The 16,229-nt window shown below is 45.0% G+C and overlaps 4 protein-coding genes across 7 annotated transcripts; 2 read left to right on the forward strand and 2 right to left on the reverse strand.

Moving 5' to 3' along the window:
• Positions 1-31: 31 nt before the first annotated feature.
• LOC6738824 (tectonin beta-propeller repeat-containing protein) lies at positions 32-5,015 on the reverse strand. The gene is made up of 6 exons (XM_002085588.4): positions 3,824-5,015; positions 2,365-3,767; positions 1,860-2,123; positions 1,103-1,802; positions 463-1,044; positions 32-399 (listed from the first exon to the last, which is right to left on the reverse strand). Exons 1-6 carry the CDS (start codon positions 4,886-4,888, stop codon positions 361-363), a joined length of 4,053 nt encoding a protein of 1,350 aa, XP_002085624.1. The 5' UTR covers positions 4,889-5,015; the 3' UTR covers positions 32-360.
• LOC6738825 (DCN1-like protein 4) lies at positions 2,268-12,307 on the forward strand. 4 transcript variants are annotated; one of them, XM_016171780.3, is made up of 7 exons: positions 2,268-2,342; positions 5,941-5,989; positions 6,050-6,221; positions 10,639-10,730; positions 10,902-11,155; positions 11,217-11,424; positions 11,554-12,307. In XM_016171780.3, exons 3-7 carry the CDS (start codon positions 6,109-6,111, stop codon positions 11,631-11,633), a joined length of 747 nt encoding a protein of 248 aa, XP_016032641.1. In that variant the 5' UTR covers positions 2,268-2,342; positions 5,941-5,989; positions 6,050-6,108; the 3' UTR covers positions 11,634-12,307. The 4 variants fall into 4 exon arrangements, with proteins under 4 accessions (XP_016032641.1, XP_016032638.1, XP_016032640.1 ...); XM_016171777.3 differs by lacking the exon at positions 2,268-2,342 and adding an exon at positions 5,232-5,376; XM_016171779.3 differs by lacking the exon at positions 2,268-2,342 and adding an exon at positions 5,688-5,711.
• Positions 6,877-9,198, reverse strand: LOC6738826 (lysosome-associated membrane glycoprotein 5). The gene is made up of 5 exons (XM_002085590.3): positions 8,972-9,198; positions 8,724-8,806; positions 8,413-8,661; positions 7,603-8,012; positions 6,877-7,545 (listed from the first exon to the last, which is right to left on the reverse strand). Exons 1-5 carry the CDS (start codon positions 9,072-9,074, stop codon positions 7,503-7,505), a joined length of 888 nt encoding a protein of 295 aa, XP_002085626.2. The 5' UTR covers positions 9,075-9,198; the 3' UTR covers positions 6,877-7,502.
• A 388-nt stretch (positions 12,308-12,695) lies between the features above and the next one.
• On the forward strand, positions 12,696-16,206 carry LOC6738827 (serine/threonine-protein kinase polo). Its single transcript, XM_039293834.2, has 5 exons — positions 12,696-13,118; positions 13,776-14,000; positions 14,062-14,844; positions 14,906-15,334; positions 15,399-16,206. Exons 1-5 carry the CDS (start codon positions 13,020-13,022, stop codon positions 15,591-15,593), a joined length of 1,731 nt encoding a protein of 576 aa, XP_039149768.1. The 5' UTR covers positions 12,696-13,019; the 3' UTR covers positions 15,594-16,206.
• Positions 16,207-16,229: the final 23 nt, after the last annotated feature.

Genomic DNA, 16,229 nt, shown 5'->3' on the forward strand with positions numbered 1-16,229 from the left:
TTTTATCTGTAAGAGCTAAGACATTTACATCTTTCATCACATAAATATGTATATTTATTCTTGTAATTCAATATATATTTGCTTACATTAAAGAAAAATAATCACGGCTGCTGGATTTGTTAAACTAAACAAAAGTTGTACAATTGCATATGGTCTTAAATACTTTTATAAATTATTATAGGTTTCAAATAAATATGTGTAAATAATACGTTTTAAATAGCTTATAGGAAACATCTTATTTTCATATACTTTGGAAAAAGCGTTGGCATGGTCACGTATAAGCTTGTAAATATGAATAAATACAACAAACAGGATCGTCCGTAAGTAAATAGGAATGCACAAATATAGAAATCAACTCCATCACATATATCCTTCGACAGAGACATTTTGCCATTGGCCCTGAAATGCAGAGGGTATTTTTAAAATTATTAATTCAACCAACCCAATGTGTAGATTGCTTACCGCAATGCCAAGGTTCCATCCTACGCCTGCAGGATTTTCCTTTGTAATTCCGCAGCGCCTGCAGATGATACCATTGAGTGAGATGGCCCACACCTCGGAGCCCACGGACACAGAGCGGAAACCACAATGCTGATCGGTGTGCGGTGGCACATTGGCGGCATTGGGCAGAAACTGCCAGTGGGAGCCCTCAGGGAAAGTCCTCGAAATCTCCTTACGCACAGCCAAACGTTGCTGGTTGTCCAGCGCCCAAATTCCAGCCCGACCCACGCTTATCGCTTTAAAGGTCACACCCGCGGGTGCCTCCACTTGTTGCCAGGCATCGCCGCAAGGATTCTGCCGGCTGATGCCATACCGGAAGAACACCATGCCGTTGCGCGCCACAGTCCACACCTGACCCGTGGGCCCAACGCTGATCCCGACCAGCGGCTGGTCGCTGGTGATGTGCTCCCAGGCATCGCCACGAGGGTTTAAGCTGCATACACCATGCCGGATGAGGACATCGCCATTGGAGGCAATCGCCCAGGCAGCCACAGCTGTGTTTCTCTCGACCGAACAGCTGTGATCCACATCTTCATCCAATACCTAGTAGGAAAATGTTCAGAAATCAACCATGTTGAGAATTCTTTAAGTAGAACCATACCTGCAGGGCCGCATCGAGGATTTTGGACTGACTAAGCTCATGCCATGGTCCGCTGCTACTAAGACGACATCGCTTCATCCATCTTCGCTGACGCACGCAATCCGTGAGTTTTTTGTGGGCATGGTAGTTGGCGGGGAAGTCGATGGCGTATTGCCAGCCCTCCTTGTCCGCGCCCCCAGGAATGTTGTAGTCAATGGCCCAATCGGAGATCCATTCGCAGTGCGTAGACAGCAGCTTGGTATGCTCCTTGCTCCGCTTCTGCCGCCCAGTAGCATCGCTCCACATGTGTCGATCCGTCGGCAAGCTCTTCGCCGTGAAACCACTGATTGGATTCCATCGCTGATTCTCGTACACATAGTAGGTGTGTGTGTCAATCATTGGGTTAATTTTGCCAGAGCCCTCCAAGCCCTTTAGGAACATTCCTCCCCAGCCTCCGTTGTAAACCCAGCCAGTGTTGTCACAGGATATGCCCCACACCACATCCACGCCGCTGTTGAAAATCCTCTTGATGTGACCGCCCATTTGGCGCCAGTGCATGCGCTCCATTGAGACAATTAGGGAGGGGCAGCGGTAGAGTACATTGAAGAGCTTAATGCGGCCGCTCACATAAAGCCGCGTCACGCTTTCCGGATCGATGCGGTACTTGTAGTCGGTATAAACGGCATTGTTCACAATGATCAAGTAGTGATCTTGCAGAGCCCTGTAAGGATATACACATATTAGGCCTTCGATTGCATTTGCTATCTACAATTCCAACCTTATTTTCAACGAAAAAGTTGCTCCCGGAGCAAAGGCCATTTTGTCATTGCGAATCTCGTCCAGCCATTCGGACTCCTTCATCGAGTTGAGCACCGTGGTGCGTTCGTTGAAACGGGGATTCAGGTGAAAAGCAATGACCCGATGCTTCTCCACGCGATGAGGCTGAACTTTTACTGTAGAATGCGACTGCAAGTCGAAGCGAATCTGGTCAGCGTCATCGTACACACAGCCAGATATCTCTAGCTCAGTACCACACGGCATTCTGAAATCAATATATACAGGATATAATTATTAAACAATTAAGCTTTCAAAATAAAATTAAATACGAAGCTTTTTGTAAATTGTTTTTTTGGATAAATTCAACAATTTGAATTCAAAGAAACTAGATTTATATATTATGTATTTTTCTGTCATTACTATAACTATATAGTTCACAAAACAATCCTGCCACAGAAATTGGAATAGAAACTTCGACCGATAGGTAAGTTTTTAAGCCCACTTACCCATTGTAAAGAGTATTGTAGTATGGAGTTTCGCAAGTGGAAACATCCATCTTCTCCACGTATCCCTCGCCGGGTTCACTTGTCTGTTGTGCCTTCATGTTGGCGGCATCGAACACAAAGACATCGCCCAACTCGCTGGTTATCCAGATCGCATTGCCAGCCGGTTTTCCCACCAGCGTGTTGATCTGGCTACAGACTGACGACAGGTGGGACAACCAGTCCTCCATTTCCGAGTCACTGGAGAACTGTAGCTTAACGGGCGAGCAGTTAACGGGAAGATGAGGAGCATGAATGGCGATCCGCGGTGCTCCGGCTTCACTGCAGCACTGAACACAGGTGATGTCTGACAACGGAAACTGAATCTTCGTGGCGGCTCCATCCGGACTAAGCACTGTAAAAGTGCCAGAGTCCCCGGATCGCGAGTTTTCACTACTATTTGTGCCAGTGCCACTGCCACTGCTTACCCACTCAAGTTCGATGATGCAATCCTCAAACTCGCCTCCAGGTCGCTGGTAGCGCGCATCCGCCGATTTTACCCACGAAGAAAGCTCAACTGCCTTCTCGAACTTGGCCACAGTCTGCAGCTTGGCCAGTTTCTCCTGGCGTCGCTGCAACTTGCTAAGAATATCTTTCCGCCAATTGGCATTTACGTCCACTTTACTGTCGCTCGTCTGCTCGTTAAACCAATTGGGCATGTTGCTGGCATCCACAGTCACAGCACCTGGAGCTACGCAGCTCCATAGTATTCCGCATTCTGTCCAAAATTGAGATCCCGTATGGTCGTCATCTTCTCCCAAAAACACATCCGATCCATGGTGCGTGGAGTCCGACTCAAACACGGTCGAGTCGCTCTCTGGATGCGCTTCGGTGCCCACAACGGACCCAACACTTCGTACGGGAGACCATGCTCTTGGATTCCTCAGCTGGGTCTCAAACTTGCCAGTAACCACCTCCACCACATCCGCTGCGGGAGCACTGGAAGCATGTGATGTTTCGCGAAGCGCAGCCGTTCTCTGCTTGTGGCGATCGTTGAGGTTCAGACTTCCTATTGTCGGAGGGGAATCGGCACTGAGTTTCCAACGTTCGTTCTTAAGAAGACCAGGTGGACCGCCATTACTAGAGAAGGAGCCCGTAGAGCTGTTGAGCACAGTTTCTATAACTGCACACGTCTCCACCACACCCTTCTCCTTCTCCTTGGAGTACAAATTGGAGAAGCTCTGGTGCTTTGAGCCTGGCGTTGAACTACTTCCGCCACTTTTGCGAGAGACTATGGATAGAGAGCTTGAAGTGCGGCTGATTTGCATGGGACACTGAATTAAACGCCATTTTTTGCCTGTAGGATCGGCCGAGGTTACCCCAGAGCGGTGGTACAAACAACGGTCAGCGGCTCCAACGGCAAAGACCTGCGGAAGAGTATGTTTATATATAGGATAATTGGGTAGATCTAACGCTGGTTTACCTGATCGTTGGCCGCCACAGAGACCATTGAAATGTTTCCCACCATTTCCACCCAGCCCTTCCCAATGGCCGAATCCTCGCTTATGCCCGCTGCCTCACCCTTGACGCCTCTCCTGAACCACGCGTGATGATCATTGGTCACACACCACACAGCATCGGTGCCCACGGAAACATGAACAATGCGCAAGCTGCTCGCGGCCACGGGGGTCTTGACATCCAACCACGAGTCACCGACTAGGTTGTCTCTGGTTACACCAGTGCGTACTATAACTCGTCCGTTATAGAGTACCGCCCATACCAATCCTGTGGGCCCAACACTGATCTGAGAGAGTTCACTGCCCGTGGGCGTGGGTACAGCTGTCCAGCGGAGACCCTCGGGCGCCGTTTTGGACACCCCCGTGCGAAACATAGCCCTGCCGTGGGCGGTAATGGCCCAGACACACAAAGTGCCGGCAGGAGCGTTGGGAACGGAAGTGCCACCTATAGCCACGTCTATGAAGGGCTCCTGCGTGGGATCCTTGTGCAGTGGTGCCACTGCGCACCAGCTATTCAAGGCTGCATACCTCCTATATCTCACCCACTTGCGTCGTCGCACATACGAGTTCCATGACTTCTTTGCCGAGTACGTGGCCGGAAAGTCCAGGGCGTACATCCAGCCATCCTCGGGCAGCGGCTGTCCATCGAGCTCTAAGTCCAGGTGCCAGTCGCCGTCCCATTGCCACGCCATCGAGGGCAGTCGGATTTTGTCCACACCACGCTCCACACTGCCATCGGCGGAGGAGTATCTGTACCGATCCGTGGGCAGCAGCGTCTTCGAAAATCCCTCGATGGGCAGCCAGCGCTCGTTCTCGTACGACTCCTCTCGAATCCGAATGGGCACGTCCAGACCGTGGACATGAACGTACACCTGGCGGTCGCCGCCAATGGCCCACAAGAAGTTGGGCACAGCGCAGATCTTCTTGAACTCCAATCCCAGGTAGGGAAGTTCGCGCCACGCTCCACAGCTGGTGGACAGCGTGTAGACGCGCCCTTCACTGCTGGAGGCGAAGAGGTAGGAGCTCGGCATCCTGAGATCTATTACTAAAGACCAAGGGGCCTCTTTCTGTCTGGCATCGTGTTTACAATCAAATTGGAAAAATTGATTTTTCTGAGGAATAGACCTAGACAGGCAGTGATGGCACAACTGTCTGAGTCTTAAACGATAGTATCGTTGCGGTTGTTGTGTTTCCACTAAAAACAGCTAATATGCAGATGTATAATATTTTTATTTTTATATCTTAAAATTGTTGTTTATTACGAAGACCGTTTAAAATATTGCATATCAGAAAATTGTCAGAAAATGTGTTAACAAATATGAGTAATAATTAATTCAAAGGAATTGCGACAGCCCTGCAAATTCTATAGTGCGGTTAAATTTCGGGAACCAGGGCTTATCGAATCCAAGACACCGATAGTCCTTGGCCCCCACCAGTGTTAAATGTATCGATACTATAGCGAGTGGATAACCCAGCTCTAATTGACGCCAAGAAATTTTGATTGATTTTGAAAAATATGGTAAAAATTGAACCGTTCTTTCCTCTAACTGCATATGCGGATATCTTTAACTGAGCACACCCAGTTGAGGATCCATCTACCGGTCGCAGTTAAAAAGGACAGCCGTGAACTAAGGCCTTCGGCGTGGCGACGTTCGACGCATAAAAGCGAGCACGCGCAGGCCAGACGGTCGGTCGGTCGTATCAGCTGCTGGCTGTGGCTCCCGGAGGCCGACCACGGACCAATCCCCCGTAATGGCCGTGCTCCCCGGTCCGTAGTCCCGGTATTGCGAACCGAGTCGAGTCCGAGGCCCTTCCAGCAGCCGGTATTTCGTGCTCTGGTGTAGTAAAACATATGTACGCACGCCTACAGAGTACAAACGTTCATCTGGTAGACACACATATATCGACCATATATATACTATAGCCACTATATGTATACCGCGATGTCCTGTGCATCCCGTGAAACCTCTTCGCTGCATCCGCGTATCGGGGGTGGTCGGTCTGCCCGAAAAACTCCCCTAAAAATAGCATACCACCAAGTGATTGAGGCTCCATTTTAACCGGATTCTTTCCTACCCCACAGATAACTACTTGGCAGCTAAAGTAAACTGGTCATATTGGGAAACATTGCGGTAAGTGCAATCCAAACATTTTCGCTAAAAGCGAATGAACTAAGTGTCTGCTATTCACAGCTAAGCTCACATACGACGGACGGAACGGACTGACTCTGGGAAACACATCACAATAAGTCATGCCACGGGGAAAACGCCGAGCTGCAGATACTATTAGCAACAACATGGATCATGGTCAACCGAAGAGGGCCCGAACCAGCTACACCAGCATACCCACACAACAGAGCAGCAGGTGAGTGGAGGAAAATAGGAAACAAGAACAAAGGCCCTTCGGTGTTGTATCATCTGTTCCGGGGAAAAGCATCTGGTTTCCGGTGTAGAGATTCCTAGGCAATTGATGCCTGCTAAATTTCGATAGAACGGCCAGATATTACCTACACCTTGCACTGAAGAATTTGTTATTTAATTAGTTGATAGGATCATTATCATGGACATATTCGCATCTTCATGGTTTATATATTTTTCATTAAAAAAAAAACAAATAATGGCATTCCTGTAAAATGAAAATTAGTCACTTGCTCTATTCATAGATTCACAATAATCATCATATTAATCACCCGTATTGTGTTATATTCAAATATTTTCTTTTCCAAGTTATAAATATTATTGGGTGTTTTTCTTATCCAAGAATCATGAAATGTTATATCTTCATTAATCAAAATCTGTGGCAAATTCAAAAGTCATTCAAAAGCAAAAATTAGTCACTGCCGATATTCCAAAAAAAAAGGTTTTTTTTAGCTGAGTATAGATACTATTTAAGAATTTATTAACACAGTCCAATCATTAGCTCTATCCAAAATTGTAATTTAATTTATAAAATTAAGTTACCAATCGATTCCATCGATGCGTGTGGAACCAATAGGAAAATGGTCCATTAAAATCCCATGTTTTTCAGCAGGCATCAGTATTTATTTCCACTTTAATTAAACTCATTAATATTAATTATAAACAAAAGCAGTAGAAGTTCCTATATCCTTCCCACCATACATATCTTCTGGTATTTCAATTGGCAAACTTTTGAATGGATTAAGAGATAATGAATGTTTAATAGGCGGTGCAGGAGATTTCGTTTAACAATGTGTCATTAAAAAAAGATATTCGGATATAGATGCATCGCTAGAATCGCTGAAATATGAGTATAAGATTTAATTTGCCGTCCACGCTACAGACTTTGGTCTTTCACTTAGATTCGTTTGCCTGGTAAATAATAGGTTCTTCGATTAATAATGATATATATTAACATTTAATAATCATATATGGTGCGCTATTATTTTATACATTAACAATATGGAAGACATTTGCATTTCTCATATATGTATCTTTAGTTGATTTCGATAACCTCGTAAATGTTAATCTCTGTGTCTGTCGGGACAACTCTTAATTTTACAAAATAGGACTACAGGATTGCAATAGATCCAACAAACGTGGGGATATGTGTAGACAACGATATGATCAAATAGTTGAACAAAAACGAACGCTTCACTTGAATCTTGGGCCTCTCACTCCGCTCCGCTCACTCCATGGAACCGTACTGAACCTTCTTGATTTTGAAGTACCTGTAAAGAATGAACCTTTAGAGTGGCCTGCAAGGCACTATGGCTTACAATGCTCACCTCCAACCGCCGTATCCGGATATGGTCAGTAGCACGGCAATGGCCAGTGCTGTTCCCACGGCCAGGGGCGCCGTCTCGTCGCGATAGGATCCTGTGGCGCTGCAGTGGAAGGACGGGCCCCACTTGCCGCTGTCCTTGAACATGAAGCTCTGCATGTGCATGTCGCGCAGATACAGCTTGGCTATATGGCCCGACAGGTCGCCGGAATCGTGCGGGGCGTACATGATCACAGTCTGCTCCTTGTCGCAGACATAGGACTTGCCCACCGGCGTAGGGAAGTACATCGGCGTCTGGGCGGGCGAGGTCAGCCTCACGTCCAGGTTGGGACGATCGGGGTGCTCGAACAGCCAGTTGGAGGACGAGTAGGTCAGTTCGAACAGGTTGATATACCAACCCTCGCCGCCGGACGACTGTGGGTCAAAGTTCAAATATTACTCAATATCCAATAGCCTTTAACAACCTCTGACCTTAACGCTACCTATTTCCGGTGATGGTGGGAAGTTTCCACCTTGCTACCCATAAAGTTTTGCTGTTGTACTTGTTAGTGTGTAATTGCCTATAATGTATTCTCAATGCTCGAACTTGCCTAGGCAGCAGTAGGTTTTAATTGTATCGCCTATTTATCTATGCCTTTCTATCATTGATTCTACTTATTGATTATTTTGTTACTGAATTTTATATGGGAAAGTTACTGCATTCGCTACACCTATACAATTATTATTAGCTAAACAATTAGCCTAATCTTTATGGTGTAAGGAGACCGGCAAGCAAGTGGAACCTTCCCCATCACTAGTTAATCAACCCACGCACCTTTTTAAATGTCATGGACAGCCGGAAACCCTTAAAGTCCATGGTGAGAATTTCCATGTTGGACTCGACGCACTCGCCACTCAGCTGGGGATCATCCGGCATGTACAAATCGGCCTCCACATCCTCGTTCAGCTTGTTCCGGTACTTAATGCTGATTAGTCCGTCCACCTGCATCAGGATGCAGGTGATGCCGTTGGTGGCATTGAAACGATACAGCGAGGCGGTGGCATCGTGGTTCATGGAGGAGGCCTGCAAAAGATAAACGGATTAGCTGGGACGGGGAGCCAGTAACTCGCTGACATGGGGATTACCGATGGCGACTTGGTTGTGTACTTGCTGACCCGCGGCGTCTTCGTTGTGAAGGCACTCAGCTGCAGTCCCTGGGCGGCGGTCACTAAAAGGAGTGGAAACAAAGGCTAAACCAATTGTCGTCCAGATAGCTTGTTCATTTTTCAGTCAGTGTGTCACAAAACCGTCCTCGACAGTATCGATTTTTGGGGATTCCACCACCTACGACGAATGGCACACATCCCCTGCCCCAAATGTCTCTACTACTCACTGAAAAGTGCTAGCAGCGCTGAGTAAATCAGTGCCACGTTGAGGCAGTTGCCGAATCCTTGGTCCCGGGGTAAGGACTGCCTAAGACCGGACAGTTTCATCATCTTTAGCAAATCCTTGTGCAATCTGTGGGCAATTCCAATGACTATTTTACGCTGCAGTCTCCGCTCGACACAACTACGACGTGTTTCCTCTTTCGGGTCCTGCGCACAACTGCGGCCCAAATAGAATCGTACTGTCCTGCTGTCTCCTCGAATCCACCCAATCCCGCACCCACATCCACACTTTTCCAGCCCGCTCTCCCCGCTCCATCCTGCGATGGCACTTCACTCTCGCTTTTCGCCTGCGCAGTTGGTGGACGCTGGAGGAGATGTGCATTTGTATATATGTTTGTGTGCACTCAAAGAAAAATGTTACAAAATATTTTCATGACCACTTCATAACATTTTAGGTTACGAGAAAAAATTATATTAAATTGTATTAAGATGGGTTTTCTATAAGTAAAATTAGAATATTAGTATTCCTACATATATAATATCTTTATTAAATATTCACTTATTTTTTAAGAAATGTGTAACATGTAAAGTATATAAAGTATATATATTCTTTATCAGAATCGCTAACCGAGTCGATCTAGCCTTGTCCGTTCGTCCGTATGAAAAAATCAATGTGCCAAAAAAATATGTAGACCCCGCCCCCTTAAACGCCCATAAATTATAAATACAATAAATGTAATTGCAAGTAGGTTGCGCTAGTGAGAAATCTCAGAATTATTTATTTCATTTTTTCTTATTATGAAGCTAAAAAAAACAGCTGTTGAAAAAAAAAACAAGTGACGAACACACCTTCAAAGTACAAAAATTCTGATACCAAATTTTGTAACGAAAAATAATTTTGCACTTACTTTGGAAATATCTTTTGAACGTAGCATCTGATTTCAAAAAAATCGGTATCAATCCATGCGCATTTTTAACACCTGCTACCTATCCACTTTTGACATTTTCCGTTTCCTTGTTTATGTATATTATATTAATATAATTAATATGCTACATTCGTGGACTAATGAAATGTTTTCCAATAACATGGTTAGAATGATATGTCTATTTCCTCGCAACTATAAACATTTATTGAAACTCAAGACTTCCAGCCTGTCACAAGTCAACAATGGCTTTACGCCATTACTTAGTTTATAATATAAGTACACATTAGTAATGCGTAAGTTCATAGAAATGCAATCGTTGACAGCTTTATTCAGCAATCATTCGTAATTCAATTGATGGAGGCAATGCACAACTGCTGCCTCCCAAAAGCCATCGGTTCTTCCAATTCGATTTGTCACATCTGTTTGGGCATTATGTTCATTGCTATCCTGTGCGCCGCTGCTCTTGGCAATGGCCTCGTCTCTGCTCTGCCATGTTTACTATCGCTATTTTTAGGGGCCCATTCTCAAAGACAAACCCCAGAGGAGAGGCAAGTCGAATAGAATAGAATAAACAAAAGAGGCCACACGGCATTAGCGACAGATTCGATTCGATTCGATTAAAACTCTGGTCTATACGTGGTGAAGGCAAATTCCATGCGATTCGGATGGCAGAGTGTGTGAATTTGATTGAATCATTGAACGACATCCAATTGATCAAGTCAAAAACCTGTTGTTTCTATCCACAGACGCCATATCAGATCGGAAGATGGCTTCAATCAAAAGCGTTGCATGGCATGGTTCCAGGAATACACAACACCAGATGAACCGGAGACATTGGGTGAGTTGGATGACACGGCAGTGTTTGGTGTTATTTGAATTTGTGTAATATAAACATATCGGCAATCTTCTTAAATCGCTCAGACATACCGAATTCTAGGTATATAAAGAAATTGCTTATTTATTTATTATTGGCCCTTCGAAATACTTATGTAACAAACCGATTCTTCAGGTCCCGATGGCATGGAGAAGTTCTGCGAGGATATCGGCGTGGAGCCCGAGAATATTGTGATGCTGGTGCTGGCCTACAAAATGGGCGCCACCCAGATGGGTTTCTTCAGCCAGCAGGAGTGGCTAAAGGGGCTCACAGAACTCGACTGCGATTCGGCAGCGAAAATGGTTGTGAAACTGGACTATCTGCGCAGCATACTCAACGATCCCAACTCCTTTAAAAGCATCTACAGATACGCCTACGACTTTGCCAAGGTCAGTACTCCCTTTGAATAAACAATGAGCTGCGTTTAATAATGATCTGGATATTCCGCAGGACTCGGACCAACGGTGTATGGATATACTCACTGCCAAAGCCATGCTTCAGCTTCTGTTGGGCAAACATTGGCCTCTGTATCCACAGTTCGCACAGTTTCTGGAGCAATCAAAGTACAAGGCGATCAACAAAGATCAGTGGTGTAATATTCTTGAGTTCTCGCGCACCATTAGCATTGATCTATCAAACTACGATATTGACGGAGCTTGTAAGTAATACAAAGGAGCTAACTAAACTAAACTGAACTATGTATTTCGCAACCGTATTGAAAAAGCTGATAAATAAGTTAAAATAAGATCTTGAATCGGAGCATTTAGTTACCTCCATCTTTTTGCAGGGCCCGTCATGCTGGATGAGTTTGTGGAATGGCTGCGCCTGCAGCGGAGCCAGGTCACCTCCACAACTGGATCTAGCTGAGAAAAGCTGTATCGAGTCGCCTATTTCTAGTTCAACTTTGGGAGCTCAGTGCAGAGAGAAGTTCGCGGAGACGGAGTCGGAGATGGGATGCGATGCGATGGGATAGGAATGCTGATAAGATGATCGGCGAACATTTAAGACATAACCACAGGACACTCACTGACACCCACATCCACACTCAGATCAACCAGCCACTTCTTCGGCCTAAAACACAGAAGCACACACTCACACACACGGAAACACAAGGCATTTTGGAGAGACTGCGTACACTGGCAAAGCAACCAACTATGAAACTAAACTATTGATAATATATTTAATGTAATAATTTATGTATTAACGACGACACTAAGAACTAAAACCACAATTCTCTACTTATAAGGCCTCATTCGCAAACAAAAACAAAGCATTAAAAATCAGAACAGCAACAAGAGCCAAAACGGGGCAGCTTGTAAAGAGTAATCCCAGAGAACGAAACGATGGCAATAACCAAGAGACCCCGATAGACCTAATCTAGAACATACAATCCTCCAACCCAAGCGACTCCTTCGAGATATCAGCAAGCATAGTCAAAATCTAAACGGAAATCTACACCAATAGTGGGGTATTCGTAGTCGTTATTAAATCAATGTAGAAAAACAAAATCTGGGGATTATTTAATAAAATTATTAAGTAAAGTTGTGGTGCACATTATATTTGCTATTTACTTGGTGAAAGGTTTTCATATTTACAAAATTAATTGAAAATTTTAAATTGAAACATAGAAGGCTTTGAAATATCTGTTTCTAATCATTTCTTTTTAATACAGATCTGCATCGAAACCTGCAATTACAAGTTGCAGTATTTTTACAATATAACGTTGGCTGTTGACTCAATTTATTATTTCAAAAATGAAACGTTAGTTTTTGTAGACTTTCAAATCAATAGCGGCTAAACAAGGCGTTGTGCAGAGCAATCTAAAAAAATACTGCACTCAAATCGAACGAAGTAAACGCCAGTAAATAAATTCAAATAGGTAACGGCCATAGAAATCGTTGTTCAACACTCAACAAAATACCGCAATATATACCAGAAGGTGTGCGATAGCCGGCGAAACGGGCACACCAATTCCGCTGACGCTTCTCGTCCAATTCATTTCAGCATTTAAAAAATCGAACGGTTTCGGCGCGTTCTCCGCTTTGTGCTTGGTTTTCGTGCATTCGATGGGCAAAACCGAGATTTGACCGCCGCTTCTCTTGTCAACCGTGTGGATCTGATCTCCGTTTCCGAGGCACTTTCAGCCGATCGTCGGTGGAATTACAGGCTCAAAACGAGGAGCATCGCCGCAAAACTCCAGGCGAACGCCAGTGCAAAAGAGGCAGTCCGTAGTAAAGAAGAAAGGAGAGCAAGATGGCCGCGAAGCCCGAGGATAAGAGCACGGATATTCCGGATCGCCTCGTCGACATCAACCAGCGGAAAACCTACAAGCGCATGCGGTTCTTCGGCAAGGTGAGTCCGGATGCGGATCTGCAGATGCCCGGGATCAGATGAGTCGAAGGGATCACACCTTTACCTACACGCACACATGCACGCACCCGCATACACACATATCAATTTCCACAATCCCGGTTTTCGTTCCGTTTTCCTTGCTAATGAGCATTCCCTTGCTGTTTTTGTAGCTCTCTCCTTGAAGAGCAGGAGAGAAAAAGAGAGCCTGTGTGTGGGAATGCTTGTGCGAGCCTGCGTGTGTGTGTGTGTTCGTGCATTTGGCAGCCTGTTCAGTTTTTTTTTTTTTTTGGCGCGGCTTCTTCGAATTTATATAGACAAGAACAGGAACTGTTGCAACTTAGTTAAACCAACAATTCCTTCGTTGTTCTATTGGCATATAAATATTTTCCTAGAAGTGCCCAAAGGTTGGAGCAAAGGTACTAAACATGTGATTCTTAAAAATAAACTACTAATTTCATGTTGCAAACCAATATGGATAATATGAATATGCTTGTAATCAATACATCAATACGTTTATTAAACGCCATTTGCTTGAAAATAAGTATATAGCCAGATTTATCATATTCAAAGATCTGTTTTTAATACAGTATAAGGTTATGTTTTTGTATAATGTTCTTAAATACACAATTAAAATACATATATGTATGCTTTATGCAGGGCGGGTTTGCAAAATGTTACGAGATCATCGATGTGGAAACCGACGACGTCTTCGCCGGCAAGATCGTGTCCAAGAAGCTGATGATCAAACACAATCAGAAGGAGAAGACCGCCCAGGAGATAACTATTCACCGCAGCCTTAACCATCCGAACATTGTCAAGTTTCACAACTACTTTGAAGACTCGCAGAATATCTACATTGTGCTGGAGCTGTGCAAGAAAAGAGTGAGTTTAATAGAACATCTCTGCAATGTGCCACCATGACACTTACTTCTCCGACTTACAGTCCATGATGGAGCTGCACAAACGTAGGAAAAGCATTACGGAGTTTGAGTGCCGCTACTACATTTACCAGATAATCCAGGGCGTTAAGTACTTGCACGATAACCGCATTATCCATCGAGATCTGAAGCTGGGCAATCTCTTCCTCAACGATTTGTTGCACGTGAAGATCGGCGACTTCGGGTTGGCCACGCGCATTGAGTACGAGGGCGAGCGAAAGAAGACCTTGTGCGGCACGCCCAACTATATAGCCCCGGAGATCCTCACCAAGAAGGGCCACTCCTTCGAGGTGGACATCTGGTCGATTGGCTGCGTCATGTACACACTGCTTGTGGGCCAGCCGCCGTTCGAAACCAAGACTCTGAAGGATACCTACTCGAAGATCAAGAAGTGCGAGTACCGCGTGCCCAGCTACTTAAGGAAACCGGCGGCGGATATGGTCATCGCCATGCTGCAGCCAAATCCGGAGAGCCGCCCGGCAATCGGTCAGCTGCTGAACTTTGAGTTCCTCAAGGGCTCAAAGGTGCCCATGTTCTTGCCCAGCTCTTGTTTGACAATGGCGCCGCGTATCGGCAGCAACGACACCATCGAGGATTCGATGCACCGCAAGCCGCTGATGGAGATGAACGGCATCAGGCCCGACGACACCCGTCTGGAGTCGACCTTCCTCAAGGCCAATCTGCACGACGCCATTACCGCGTCAGCGCAGGTGTGCCGCCACAGCGAGGACTATCGCAGCGATATCGAGAGCCTGTACCAGCAGCTCACCAATCTTATCAACGGAAAGGTAATTACCTTTTGCTCTATATTAAATAATATAAGACTCTTATACCTCTTTACTTCTTTAGCCGCGCATTCTGCAAGGCAATCTGGGCGACGAGAACACAGATCCTGCAGCGCAGCCGCTCTTCTGGATATCCAAGTGGGTTGACTACAGCGACAAGTACGGATTTGGTTACCAGCTGTGCGACGAGGGTATCGGCGTGATGTTCAACGACACCACAAAGCTGATCCTGCTGCCGAATCAGATCAACGTGCACTTCATCGACAAGGATGGCAAGGAGACGTACATGACCACCACGGATTACTGCAAGTCGCTTGACAAGAAGATGAAGCTGCTGTCGTACTTCAAGCGCTACATGATCGAGCACCTGGTGAAGGCAGGTGCCAACAATGTGAACATTGAGAGCGATCAGATCTCGCGTATGCCCCATTTACACTCCTGGTTCCGTACAACATGTGCCGTAGTTATGCATTTGACCAACGGCTCTGTGCAGGTTTGTATAATTGTGCAGCATCAGCATTTATATAAGGTACTAATGAACTATATATCCTTCCTAGCTGAACTTCTCAGATCACATGAAGCTCATCCTCTGCCCGCGCATGAGTGCTATAACCTATATGGACCAGGAGAAGAACTTCCGCACCTACCGATTCTCGACCATTGTGGAGAACGGCGTGTCTAAAGACTTGTACCAGAAGATCCGATATGCCCAGGAGAAACTTAGGAAAATGCTGGAGAAGATGTTCACATAAGCGTAGCCAGCCCAACTATCATTATAAGGCCGAATGTTAGTTTAACGTAATTCACAAATGCCCTGGCCAACTTCATTTATAGCCCCGAAAGTATCCTCTCCCATGATCATTTAAAATTGCAGTTCCTGTTTAAATTGATTTGTTCGATGTTTATAGAATTTATTTGTTTTTGCCCCTTCACCTTCATATCGAAAATACTGCTTAAGTCATATTCATCGTCAGTGTTGGGCCTCCCCTCAAAAGTATTTCTATATATATCTGTTTAATGGTTTTCGTACACGATCCGATCACTTAATGCATTTTAAAGAGATCAAATTAAATGTTTAAACTAAGCAAACGTGTTTCGAAACGCCTATACTCACCGAGATGACTGATAACACAATTTTAATGCTGGATACATTATAAACCCAATAGTGTAATATGCGTTTGCAGTGCGCTATAGCGACATTTTAAATAATGATTAAGTTACAAACTGCTGCAAAGCGTTTAAATGCTTTGCGGTACAAGTATATTCAACTTTGGCCAGAAATACATGTAGCTATAGGATACAATTTGTAAATGCTTTGAACAAGAAGCGAATATATATATAATTTAATAAAATATCTAAAAATGATTTTATGCAACATTTAGGGCAGT

Source organism: Drosophila simulans, chromosome 3L, assembly GCF_016746395.2.
Source record: "Drosophila simulans strain w501 chromosome 3L, Prin_Dsim_3.1, whole genome shotgun sequence".
Classification (NCBI taxonomy): Eukaryota; Metazoa; Arthropoda; class Insecta; order Diptera; family Drosophilidae; genus Drosophila; species Drosophila simulans.

What these genes read in the sequence shown, in the direction of transcription:
- LOC6738824 (XM_002085588.4), bottom strand. Translation starts at nt 4,888, where the DNA reads ATGCCGAGCTCCTACCTCTTCGCCTCCAGCAGTGAAGGGCGCGTCTAC. An exon ending in TCCTCGATGCGGCCCTGCAG is followed by an intron (nt 1,045 to 1,102) that starts GTATGGTTCTAC and finishes TTTTCCTACTAG; the next exon opens with GTATTGGATGAAGATGTGGA. An exon ending in GATGGAACCTTGGCATTGCG is followed by an intron (nt 400 to 462) that starts GTAAGCAATCTA and finishes TCTGCATTTCAG; the next exon opens with GGCCAATGGCAAAATGTCTC.
- LOC6738825 (XM_016171780.3), top strand. Translation starts at nt 6,109, where the DNA reads ATGCCACGGGGAAAACGCCGAGCTGCAGATACTATTAGCAACAACATG. An exon ending in AGATGAACCGGAGACATTGG is followed by an intron (nt 10,731 to 10,901) that starts GTGAGTTGGATG and finishes CCGATTCTTCAG; the next exon opens with GTCCCGATGGCATGGAGAAG. An exon ending in ACGCCTACGACTTTGCCAAG is followed by an intron (nt 11,156 to 11,216) that starts GTCAGTACTCCC and finishes GATATTCCGCAG; the next exon opens with GACTCGGACCAACGGTGTAT.
- LOC6738826 (XM_002085590.3), bottom strand. Translation starts at nt 9,074, where the DNA reads ATGATGAAACTGTCCGGTCTTAGGCAGTCCTTACCCCGGGACCAAGGA. An exon ending in ACACAACCAAGTCGCCATCG is followed by an intron (nt 8,662 to 8,723) that starts GTAATCCCCATG and finishes TATCTTTTGCAG; the next exon opens with GCCTCCTCCATGAACCACGA. An exon ending in TGTCCATGACATTTAAAAAG is followed by an intron (nt 8,013 to 8,412) that starts GTGCGTGGGTTG and finishes TTTGACCCACAG; the next exon opens with TCGTCCGGCGGCGAGGGTTG.
- LOC6738827 (XM_039293834.2), top strand. Translation starts at nt 13,020, where the DNA reads ATGGCCGCGAAGCCCGAGGATAAGAGCACGGATATTCCGGATCGCCTC. An exon ending in CCAATCTTATCAACGGAAAG is followed by an intron (nt 14,845 to 14,905) that starts GTAATTACCTTT and finishes TTACTTCTTTAG; the next exon opens with CCGCGCATTCTGCAAGGCAA. An exon ending in TGACCAACGGCTCTGTGCAG is followed by an intron (nt 15,335 to 15,398) that starts GTTTGTATAATT and finishes TATCCTTCCTAG; the next exon opens with CTGAACTTCTCAGATCACAT.